General features: G+C 33.2%; 1 protein-coding gene across 1 annotated transcript in view; it reads left to right on the top strand.

Moving 5' to 3' along the window:
- LOC128020813 (kinesin-like protein KIF2A) overlaps positions 1-13003 on the top strand; it is a 28397-nt gene that overhangs the window by 7753 nt on the left and 7641 nt on the right. Inside the window, exons 7-19 of the mRNA XM_052607552.1 lie at positions 4093-4188; positions 4312-4366; positions 4448-4610; positions 8183-8273; positions 8357-8420; positions 8502-8593; positions 9056-9198; positions 10234-10438; positions 10562-10672; positions 10758-10825; positions 11440-11553; positions 12613-12760; positions 12836-12937. Coding sequence (XP_052463512.1) covers positions 4093-4188; positions 4312-4366; positions 4448-4610; positions 8183-8273; positions 8357-8420; positions 8502-8593; positions 9056-9198; positions 10234-10438; positions 10562-10672; positions 10758-10825; positions 11440-11553; positions 12613-12760; positions 12836-12937 — 1452 coding nt within the window. The remainder of the gene's footprint in view (positions 1-4092; positions 4189-4311; positions 4367-4447; positions 4611-8182; positions 8274-8356; positions 8421-8501; positions 8594-9055; positions 9199-10233; positions 10439-10561; positions 10673-10757; positions 10826-11439; positions 11554-12612; positions 12761-12835; positions 12938-13003) is intronic.

Below are 13003 nucleotides of genomic sequence, written 5' to 3'. Positions count from 1 at the left end.
ATCTATTCTCAAAGTTGGGTTGGGAGCTGGGTCTATACTAAGCAAGCTATGATGACTTTCACTTTGATATTTTATATAAACGACTGGTTGAGGCCAGTCTAACGGACAGCGACACTGAACTGAGCTCTCTTCTGCAAAGTTCTCCTCAAAGTCCCTCCTGCACCTGAACGAACAAATACAAATCGCAGTTTGAAACAAACAACAAGATGTGAAAGAGCCCGATTCAGTACTCGCGGTGTTCTGGTGTTCAGGGCTCACGTAGAGAAAGGCGTCTCGAGACGCTAAAAATAAGCGTTTTCAAGTGTTTTGATCAAAACACTTAAAAATCGAATTTGCTTATTTTTGCTCTTGTGCCGACAAATACATATGAAATATGTCAAAATATCCACTTTGGAAATTATGCTCGAAAAAACAGTCAGTTATTTCTTAAGTGAAAGTAAACATTTGAGGAAAAAAATGGGATGTGTATTATATTGGATGCGTTCATCGTCTCTTAAAGTGACCGCGCCTAATTTAGCGTCTGGCTGCTGTAATGTTAATCCAAGAAAATGAAAATCACTCACTGCTCTTGACTACTTTGTAGTTTTAACAGTCAAACCAAAAATTATTCAGACACCAGATATATTTTTTGATATATATATAGCAAAACTGTAATAATGTGAGAAATGTTGAAGGTGTCTTAATAAATGTAGGTTTCATTGTATATTTCATTTTTACATTGAAGACTATCCAGTGCTTTTTTATATTTATTTAGTTTCTGTACCTTGACTCCTACAAACTTGAAAAAACCTTAAACATTGTGTAAATAGCACAAATAAATAGAAATAAACGAACATACAAATTAGACAATTTCAAACAGGGCCCACTGGTACAGCCTTCACCGGGTCCCCGCTTGTGCAATGTGGAATTAGTTTACAGCTTTTTCAAGCAGTTTGTGATGCATTTTGGAAACAGGAGATGTACATTTCTAATGCACCATCTAGCATGATAAACCCCTTCTCAAAGACTTTACTGTTTGTCAATTTTATTTGGGTAACACACATATTCTGAATGCCGTCGGCAGAATTCGAATGAGCCATTTTAATCTAGATTAATCTAGATTAATTTCAAGATCACAGTGAGATTAATCTAGATTAAAAAAATTAATCTATGCCCACCTCTAATATGCATATATATATATATTAGTGCTGTCAATCGATTAAAAAAAATTAACTAATTAATCGCACAATTTTTTAAAATTAATCGCGATTAATCGCGATTAATCGCAATTAAAAGACTGAAACTTTTTGGATATGTAAATGTAAAATGTAAATAATTAATGTAAACTCAAGACAAAGAAACTATTTAAATTCAAAATATGATTGTTTATTGGAATTTTTGTTTAACTTGTAACACAGATTTTCTCATGTAAACAACATACCTGCAATAAACCATCAATATCCTCCAAATTAACTGTTGGCTTGAAAGCCATATTTATTACAGAAATAAAAACACAGGCATGTAAGTACCATTTGAATTTCAAAACAATCAATGCCAATAAAAAACAAAAATGATTTCCATGTTGAATTCTAAGTGGACTGCAAAAAAATTCCAAAGTATAGTCATTGCCAGTGCTTTAAATGGGCCGGTATGCACCGGTACCGCCACCTCTCCGTGCGCCCAGAACGTGCTTGTAGCGTACCGGTACGCTCATTTGGACATCTGTTTTAATAGAGGTTTTAATCTTTTACCTGCACTGCCGATTTTCAGAGCGCCCTTCACAATGCAAGCTTCCTAATTCATCCCACCCAGAGCAGAAACTACATTACCCATTCACCCTTAAGTTACACAAGTGAATAGCGCATGTGTCGCTTTTCCCACTGTTAAGTGTCATCAACTCAACGTGGCCGGAGAAGGTGTGTGAAACTCGTTGTGAGTTATACTAAAGCAAAATCTTGAGTATTTATTGTCTGATAAACATTAAAAACTGTCTGCAGAGGTTGAGTCGTCCTGCAGCCCCCGCTGGCTGCTCATTGGCTGCAGCATCTTTTTTCTAAGTTCTAAACAAATACCGTAGACGGCAAGGCACAAATTTAGATATTCATTTATCTAATTAATCTATAGCCTATGCACAAAGACAATATGATCTTTTTGTCCCCTTTTTGTTTTAAAGCTTGATGAAGAGAGCGCAAGTTGCTGCAGCTGCGAGGAGGACAGTGACGCACGCGTACAGGAGTGATTGACAGTTCGCGGCACTGTGTACAAAAAATGCTCCGCTACACAATTATTTCGTTATTTCCGTTTAAGCTTATTAACGTTAGCGTTACAGAAAGGTCTGATTTACGCACTGTTACAGTCATTGTTTTTTTTTTTTTTTTAAACAATGACATTTGAGTTCATGATTTTAATGTTGCTGTTTCTTGTGGCAGACTGAATGAAGAGTAATGTTTCTTGTGGCAGACTGAAGAGTAATCCGGCAGAGTTTTACACTGAAACTTTCCGTCTAAAAGTCCTTCCTTGGTCTTATCCATATTTCTTTGCACGTTGAACACACATAGGCCACAACTGGAAATAAAAAAAACTGCAACCGCGTTAATTGCGTTATTTTTTTTTAACGCGTTAAATATTTCAAATTAATCGAATGCGTTAACGCGCTAATTTTGACAGCACTAATATATATATATATATATATATATATATATATATATATATATATATATATATATATATATATATATATATATATATATATATATACCGTAATTCCTCAAATAAAAACCACTAGTCAAATAAATGCCGGGCCTCTTATAGTGGCCGGGGGCGTGGTCAACACAGACAAATAAAGGCCGGGGGGAGCATACACGCCCACTGCCAGAGCGTTTCTCGTTCTCGAGTCAAGAACCGGTTGCATCGGTTTTCAGATCACCAGTACACTGAACTGAGAACCGTTTCTGTCGGACGTGTCCGATTCGAGAACCGAGGAGCTGATGATACTGCGGATGCGTGATTCAGCGTGAAGCAGACTGACACCGAACTGATTCTTTTGGTGATTGATTCTGAACTGATTCTGTGCTAATGTTATGATCTCTGTCCACTGGAACGCTATCGCTTTTAATTTAAAATGGGTAATTTAAAATAATTACTTATCAAACAGATGGAATTAGAAATAAAGGCCTGCCTCTAATAAAATCCTGTTACCTTCTGCAGTTCAGGTAAATAAAGGCCCCGGCTTTTATTTGAGGAATTACGGTACGTGTGTGTGTGTGTGTGGTGCATTGCAATTGTAATGTGATTCATTAATTTATGTTGCTTATTGCATATTACAATTATAAAATGATGCTTAAATATTGTTGGCTTGGTGACAAATTGCATGTTATGTTCCTTATTTTTAAGTCACTTTGAAATAAAGCAAGTGCCAGTGTTTTTATAGTTAAATAAAATCATAAAAACAGTTTTGTTACTTGAAATAAATTTATTTAATTTCAGTTAAAATTTTGCAAAAAATAAATAAATAAATCAGCTAGTCATAATGAATAGAAATGACTATGCAACATTTCTCATTTTCATTTAGCTTTACTTGGTGTGCTAAAATACCTGAAACAGAAATACAAATTAAAATAAAAAAATTACAAATAGTACTTCAATAAAATTTTAATTAAAAGAAATTGTAAAAATAACTAGTTAAAAATATTAATAAAAACTGTGTTAATGACATAACACTGGTGTCTGCAAAATTAATTAATCTTAGGGTTAAAATAAATCATTTAATTGTAGAATAAATGATTTAATATGTTTTATTTATTATAATTGTTTCATTACTGAAATATCAGGCAGTATATGGTTATTTACTGTCTACGGTCATTTTGTAATAAATTTGCATTTTGAACACATCCTAGATGTTTCAAACATTGGTCACATGATCTTACTGTGTTACTTGTTTAGTGGAAAGCATCTAGTAATCATCTTAGTAATGAAATTAATGTGCATTTCGAATCCTAATTAGTCAATAAAAATGTCCTGACTGTTAAAATGAGGACTAAACATCTCAAGAAGGTGATGTTGTTATGTCATAAGCTCTTGCAGTGTTAACTGAGAATTTTTTTTATTACACAGGAGGTCGAAGCCACAATCCCTAATTATGAAATCTTGTGCATGATCCGAGACTTCAGAGCGAGTTTGGACTACAGGCCGCTGACCACTGCAGATCTGGTGAAGAACTGCATCATAACCGTGATGTGCTCCCACTGTTATTTCATCTCCATGTGAAGCATTAGCTGTGTTAGATGTTGTTATTATAATAGATGTGTCTTAATAATAAGTACTTCTTCTCAGATTGAGGACCACAGGATATGTGTGTGTGTGCGGACGCGGCCACTGAACAAGAAAGGTAAGGATAAGATTTTTTGATTCTGTATTGTCAGTGTTGGTGTTGTTTGTGATGCAGCTCATCATGTGTGTTGACTCTCAGAGCTGACCATGAAGGATCTGGACGTCATCACCATCCCCAGTAAAGACGTGGTCATGGTCCACGAGCCCAAGCAGAAAGTGGATTTAACCAGATACCTGGAGAACCAGACGTTCCGCTTCGATTACGCTTTCGACGACAACTCGACAAACGAAATGGTGTACAGGTCAGGTGTTTGTTTTTTACAGAGAAATAATCAAAAATAAAAGACGAGAGAGAGAGACAAATAACCTGTTCAGTCTCACACTGGAAAAAGTAACAAATAATATTAAATATTACAAATTCTGAAAAAAAAATGTATTTAAAAAATATATATATATATATATATATTACCGGTGTTCGGAATGGTAATAATATCCGAGGATGCAGAACAGAAGCGTTAAAATATCGATTCTGCCCTGATTATATATATATATATATATATATATATATATATATATATATATATTAGGGATGGGACTTTAACGCGTTAATTGAGATTAATTAATTACACAAAAAATAATGCGTTAACTAAGATTAATTAATTACAGAAAAATTTTTTACGCATTTTTAATAAATTATTTTTGCACCGCGGAACGTTTCTCACTGGATGAGTTTTGGCGGACCGATTATACTGAAGCACAAACTAGCGTTCGCATATCACCGCAGCAGCACATCGAGCCTCAAGTATCACCTAAACGCAAAACATATAGCAGCTAGCGTGGACTTTACACTTTATGTTGAACTATGTATTATTTTGTTGGTGCAACAGTTTATGTTGAACTCTTTATTGTTTTGGCCAAGGTTATTGAGAGTTGGACTTAGTATGTTATGGCCTCTGAAGCAACAGAGAGAGATTTTCTAATAGTCAGTGTTTCTAATGTTCTGACTGTAATTGACAGTATTGTGTTTTACTTAAAAAAACACTTTAGGTGTTCCAGGTTCCAGCACCTATAAGCTTCCTGAATTTCTGAAATTTACTATTTCTAAATATGCTATTGCTACACTTCATGGCAAAAATTGCACTGGTCTGCCAGACTTGGTTGAACAAAAATGAACAATATTTTTTTGCTTAAGCTTATGTATTCAGTCATTATTCAGTGGCCTACTATAAATCCATGTGAAAAAAAAATTACTTCTCACTGTTCTCAGGTCAAATATTTATCTGCGATTAAAATGCGATTAATATCGATTAATTAATTACAAAGCCTCTAATTAATTAGATTAATTTTTTTAATCGAGTCCCGGCCCTAATATTTATATATATATATCAAAATATTTTTTTCAGTTTCACACTGTACAAAGTAACAAATATAAAATAAATTAACATAAAAAATATTTTATATATATATATATATATATATATATATATATATATATATATATATATCAGGGCTTGAAGACAAAAATTTTTTTTCAATCAGTTCACTCCGAGCAGAATCGATATTTTAACGTTTCTGTTCTGCATTCCTTGAATATTATTACCGTTCCGAATATTATTATTATTATTTTTTTATTTATAAAAATATTATCATTTTTTTCAGAATCACCGTTCTGAAACCGGTTCGGGTGGAAGAAAAAATGGTTAATAACATTATTTAAAAAAAATATATATATATAATTTGCCTAATAATAATAATACTACAATAATAATAAAGTATAGTGTTTTCTTTACTCAAAAAGAAAAAAATTGAGATCTAACGCTTAGTCACAGCCAATAGCTACAGCATAATCTTCTCTAGATTTTGGCCAAATGTAAGATACTTACAAAAAAATAAAAAATCTATCAACACTTTAAAGACATCAAACTATTTTTGAGATATTTAAAAATCTTTGCTGCATTGTTAAAATAATGCCGAAATAATGAAGGCTAAAATGCCTGTAACTAGTCTAAAGTTAAATGTTTACAAACATTATAAAAACAGTTATTAGTTTCTCTCCAAAACAAATCCTCTAAAGTTTAGGCTATGAAAACTTCAATCCAAAAACAAGCTAATTTAAGGTGAAGCTGATGCCTACCTCTCTCATTCGGCACGAATCCAAATGTTTCCATGTTCCCGACGTATCATGATGCTAAAATGTTATTTATTATATAGCGTTTGAACTTTCAGTTATTATTATTTAAAATAATCTTGTCAGTTAACGGTTGTTGGTTAGGAAAAATAACCGAAATTAACATCCCTAGTCAGTAACGTCACAGTGCAAAGGATATAGAGTAATAGTTACTGTATAATAAGTAACACTGTATTTGCATCCGAAAGTCAGACTCCAAATTTTATTCTAAGAATTACTTTGAGGTTAATATAGCAAATAAAAATTGTTCAGCTTACGGTAAATTTGAGAAGCTTTACGGTAAATTTCAGTTCCCCTCACTCCACAACAAATCAATTCAATTAACAGTATTTAGAAAAGAACAGGAATTAAAAATATAAGACGCCATAGCATATTAACGACAAACCAAAATGAATTCATTTGTTAAAACGAAACTCAAACCAACGTTGGGTCTCATTCAACATGAAATCAAATGTTTCCGTATTCACAATGTATTTGAATGACAAATGATTATTAAAAAATAGCCTTTGTTAACAGTGTTTATTATAGCCTAATGTTTGTGAACATTTTGTGTCTGCATTTTGTCTATTTCTGAATGAAAGAATCTTTTTTTTTTCTCTCTAAAAAAAGGATAAGTTTTTAATATATAAATATATATATATATATATATATATATATATATATATATATATATATATATATATATATATATATATATATATATATATATATATTTACGCGTAGCGTATTTTAACCATGCAGCAAACCTTTTTAAATATTTTGATAATTTACTGAAAATAAATAAATGACCTTTTAATCCGTTTAACTGATTATTAATCGGTCAAAATTAGCTGATAGAGTTTTCAGCATTCATGCACACTCAGAAACCGGTGACTGTGAACAAATCAGCAGAGCTTTTTTACAAGCTTTTGTCATCGTTAAATCTTTCTCAGACATTTCCAAATGTCGAAATTGGGTTGCACATCTATCTTTGCATGATGATGTCCAATGCCATCGGCGAGCAGAGCTTCTCAAAGTTGGGAATAATCAAAGGATAGCTGCAGTCCTCAGTTAGGCAGGAAATGCTAAGCATGCTGGCGCTTAAGTGTCGAATGCACATGCACCAATGCAGAGAAAAAATAGGCCTTTTTTGCGCTGCCTCATCAGGCCAAATTTGGTCTTAATCCGGCCCTGAAGACGGTGCATTACCACTGAGACTTGCCTATGATGATATATATATATATATATATATATATATATATATATATATATATATATATATATATATATATATATATATATATATATATATATATATATATATTATTTGTACAATTTGTCTTGCACTGTGCAAAGTGACAAATATATAAAAAAATATAAATTTTGTGTTCAGTCTTGCACTAAATAAATTAACAATTAAAAAAAATCATATTTTTATAAAGAATATGAAATGCAAGTTTTTCTGAAAAAAGGAATGTGTTCTAATTTGATAATATTGTTTTCTCTGCCTACACAGCCTTGGTAACAAGAAAATATATTTTAGAGACAAATAAAAGTATAATTTCTTAATTAGAATAATGCATATTTATGAATAATAAGATCAGAGATAAATGAGTAAAAAGACCTCATATCGTCTTTTCTTTTTATTAGAATTTTTTATAATGTTCTCATATAAAGTGAAGTCTCCGTGTGTGTGATGTGTTTCAGGTTCACCGCTCGGCCGCTGGTGGAGACCATATTTGAGAGAGGAATGGCCACTTGTTTTGCTTACGGTCAGACGGGCAGCGGGAAAACTCATGTAAGCTGATGACCTCACATTACAGGAACTGATCTTCCCTGAGGATCATTTATTTCTCATATTCGATTTTCCCTTCATTCCAGACCATGGGAGGAGATTTTTCAGGGAAGAACCAGGATTGCTCTAAAGGGATCTACGCTCTCGCTGGTGTGTGTCTGACACGCTGTTTTTCTGTTCAAATATTGAGTGGTCGTTTTCATACATCTGACTGTGCTTCTTTTCTCTCAGCACGGGATGTTTTTCTCATGTTAAAAAAACCAAACTACAAGAAGCTGGATCTTCAGGTGTACGCGACGTTCTTTGAAATCTACAGCGGGAAGGCAAGTTCTGTGGTCCACATTATTAATGAATGTAATAAATGAGTTAATGAAAAATATGATAATGTTCACTATTGTTATTATTATAAAAATTGTCGTATTATTTAAATACTATTATAGTAATATAATATTATAGTATTTTTTAATATTTTGAATACGCTTTTATATTTATATGTATTTTCAATTTAGATTAGTAATTTTTTTGTTTAGTTATACATTTAATGTTTTATATATATATTTTTTTTATTAAATATTATTACTTGTACAGTCATATTTATTAATATTTAGAATTAACTTTTACTTTTACTCTTTTAGTTTTTATATTTTTAGTTCTTCAACTTTATTTAATTTAGTTAGATATTTAGGTGTATGTTTTTTTTTTCAAATCTACGGCGGGAGGCGAGTTTCCTAATGAGTTAATTTGTTCTTGAAGTGCTTGAAGTCAGTTGCAGTTGGTCTTTGCAGGTGTTTGACCTGCTGAACAGGAAGGCGAAGCTGCGAGTTCTTGAAGACGGGAAGCAGCAGGTTCAGGTGGTCGGACTTCAGGAGCGAGAGGTCAAGTGCACAGAGGACGTGCTCAAACTCATCGAGATGGGCAACAGCTGCAGGTGCCACCAGTCCCAAGAATTAAAAAATACAGTATTTTTTAATCAAATTAGATTTAAGACAAATCATAAATTAAATGTGACCTTTTATTACTGCTTGGAAAAATGCCGCACGTTTCTTTGTGAAATTAAAATATACTATAATAATACACTAATATAATACTTGCATATTGTTGCTCTTTTGTTGGTTTTGATTGCTTCTATTTTCCTCATTAGTAAATCGCTTTGGATAAAAGTGTCTTCTAAATAACAAACTTTAAATAGAATGTAAATGTAAATAAAAAAATCTAAATTGAAATTTTAAAACAAGTCCCAAGTCAAATAAATAAGAAACACAAATGAAACAAATATCTTCATATAAACAAAATAAGGCTTTTTCTGGGCTCTTTCCATTTAAAATTAGAGGCAACCCCTGCATTTTGATCATGATCCAAAAAAACATGCTGCATACGTGGAACATGAGCAGTTTTAATATAAATTAGTTAATTTCGCAAAAACAGAATGATTTGACTTTTTCGGTTTTGTAAAACTATAAGTAAAAAATATGTGCATGAAACAGAAACAGTAGATGAGCTGAACGTGACGCATATTCACCCTTTGCCAGCAGGTGGCGCTTAAAGCGTTTCCTTGATTACGTTGTAAACAAAGCAGCGCTGCATTTATTAACTTTAATATGCATTATACAGAGGCAAGATGAAAAGAAAAAATACATTCATATAAACTCCTGCCACTAATTGAATAAAGATTTGTTTAGCATCTCAACTGATTTCAGTCGTCACATATTTAAATCGATTTTCAACTGGCTCGCAGTTAATCGTTACATCCCTAATTGTAACATGTTTGTAAAAAAAAAAAAAATATTGTATATAATAATTACATTTTATATATTTATTTATATACATGCTCAAATTATTTATTTTAATTGTTAAATTAATAATTTCTAAAATTCTGAAGTTATTGTAATAATCTAAAATACTTCAGTGACACAATGTTAAAAACAATTGGTATTAATCAAGCTTTGTGTGTGCTTTTCCTCAGGACGTCTGGACAGACCTCGGCTAACGCTCACTCGTCCCGCAGTCACGCCGTGTTTCAGATTATCCTCCGCAGGAGGGGCAAAATGCATGGTAAATTCTCTCTCATTGACCTGGCAGGGAATGAGCGAGGGGCGGACACGTCCAGCGCTGACCGACAGACACGTCTCGAGGGCGCCGAGATCAACAAAAGTCTCCTGGCGCTGAAGGTTTGTGCTTCAAACCATCACACACGGCTTGATTTGCCCATATTTTGATGTTCCACACCTGTGAATTGAGAAAATGCATTATCCTGTCCCTATCTGGCTTGATTTATTGTTTGCTTGTGACAGGAGTGCATCAGGGCTTTGGGACGAAACAAGCCACATACTCCATTTCGAGCCAGTAAACTCACACAGGTCTTAAGAGATTCCTTCATCGGAGAAAACTCTAGAACATGCATGGTAAGAACACTGTTATTATATTCATATATGCGTATGTAGTGTGTGTGTGGTAATGATTTAAATGTGTTTGATCTTCTGTGATTAGATCGCTACAGTCTCTCCTGGAATGGCATCATGTGAAAACACATTGAACACTTTGAGATACGCCAACAGGTACGGATGTGAGCCCAGCAGACACCGCAGCTGCTGTTACAGAATAAAGCCCTTCACTGTATCTAGATATCAGCTGCTCAGATCTTTATTTATTACCCTGTTTATTTCAAGGTTTCTAATGCAAGTAATCAGACAGTGACATCCAGATAAAAAAAAAAATAAAGCTTTAAGTATTGTAATATGCATGTAAGAATAGAATATGTATATTTACAGAATCATTTTGAATATAGAAAATCAATTATATTATGCACACTTTATTATATTTACATTAAATTCCTAATGTACAACATTATTATTTATTAGTAAAATTCCAAAAATTACGTATAATCATGTACAGTATTTACCTTAATGTATTTATACTCTTATGTAAAAAAAATTAGATTAATTATATGCATATTTTTCACAAGAATTTAAAAACAATAAAAAAAACAATATGTCTGTATATGGATGTATACACACATTCTATGTGGAAATACTATTTTTGTAAAAATGAACACATTTACATGAATATTATTAGAATTGAAACCATATTCATTCTAGACTCTGTATTTTTATAATGTATATTGTTATGTGCATATTCCCGTCTCACTGGCCGTCTGTCGTCCTGTCTTCAGAGTGAAGGAGTTTGGGATCAGTCCCTCCGACATCCCCTTCTCTCAGGGGGGCGGCGGGCGCTCCGAGCTCTCTCCTACTTATGAGTACGATGACTTTGCTACCTCACCCAGCAGGTCTCGCCATTTTCCAGTTTCAAGCCTGTCTCACTTCAGACAGAGCCTCCATACGAGTGCTGTGTTTCTAAGGATTCTTTTCCGTTACAGTTCATGTGCCTCATGTTACGTTTTGTTCCCTCATTTTTTGAGTCCATTTTTCCTACTTTACAGCCACGCTTCTTTTTTCCATTGCCTTTCTATTTCATTAATGGTTTTGCATTGCAGCTGCACTAACATGTTGGTTTGTGTTTGCTTGTGCCTTACAGAGCAGATGGAGTCCGTCATTATCATGCTGCATGTTTAACATGTTTATCTAACATTTCCCATCTCTGTGGTTTATTGTGTTTTACATACCTCATGCTTTCACTGTGGTTTATTATTATGGATTCTAGATTCATGGACCTATTCATAAATGTTCAATATTTTCTCCTTTAAATTACTTAGAAAATTCTGAAATTATTTATAATCATTTATATAGTACCTTTGTATTTATAAACTTTATATCATTTTTTTTATTTTATATATTGTTTATATATATGCAAATTATTTTGATAACGTGTGCTATGCTATATATATATATATATATATATATATATATATATATATATATATATATATATATATATATATATATATATATATATTCACACACACACACACATTTTATAATTTATTAATTTTTTTTAGCTATATTAATAATTTGTAACGTTTTCTCAAATATATTGTATCTTTATAGAATATTTTTTAGATGTTTTAAGACTGTTTATATATAACTGTTTATAGAGCAGTTATATTAAGAAATATTTACATGTGACATTTATATATTTAACATTTCTATTTTGTGTCTAGACTTAACGCATGGTTTTTGTTCCGTTTTCATTAATGGTTTTGCATTGGAGCTGCACTAACATGTTGGTTTGTGTTTGCTTGTGCCTTTATAGAGCAGATGGAGTCCTTCATTATCATGCTGCATGTTTAACATGTTTATCTAACATTTCCCATCTCTGTTGGTTTGTTCCATTATAAATGCTGTTACATGTTGGCTGTGATGAATTGAGGCACTGTCTGTGACCGTAGGGTGAAGGAGCTGAGCATTGACCCCATTGCTGTGATGGAGGGGCGGTCCGCCGGACACTCGGTCAGTCAGCTGGACGTGTTGGAGGCGCAGTGGGGAGTGGGCAGCTCTCCTCAGAGAGACGATCTCAAGCTACTCTGTGAACAAAACGTAAGGCTCTACCCTCAAACCTCAGCTTGTTTGGGCTGGTATGAAAACCTGACGTTATGTTGATGTTGTGCACAGGAAGAGGAAGTGTCCCCGCAGCTCTTCAACTTCCATGAGGTGGTGTCTCAGCTGGTGGAGATGGAGGAGCAGGTTCTGGAGGACCACCGCGCCGTGTTTCAGGTGTGTGTTCTTGTCCACAAAGAGGAGAACCTTACAACAGGCGTATGTGTCATTAAAGGTGCAGTA

This window comes from Carassius gibelio, chromosome A10 (assembly GCF_023724105.1).
Source record: "Carassius gibelio isolate Cgi1373 ecotype wild population from Czech Republic chromosome A10, carGib1.2-hapl.c, whole genome shotgun sequence".
Classification (NCBI taxonomy): Eukaryota; Metazoa; Chordata; class Actinopteri; order Cypriniformes; family Cyprinidae; genus Carassius; species Carassius gibelio.
Note: the sequence above shows the minus strand (reverse complement) of the source record. Positions and strands in the feature narration are given on the sequence as shown.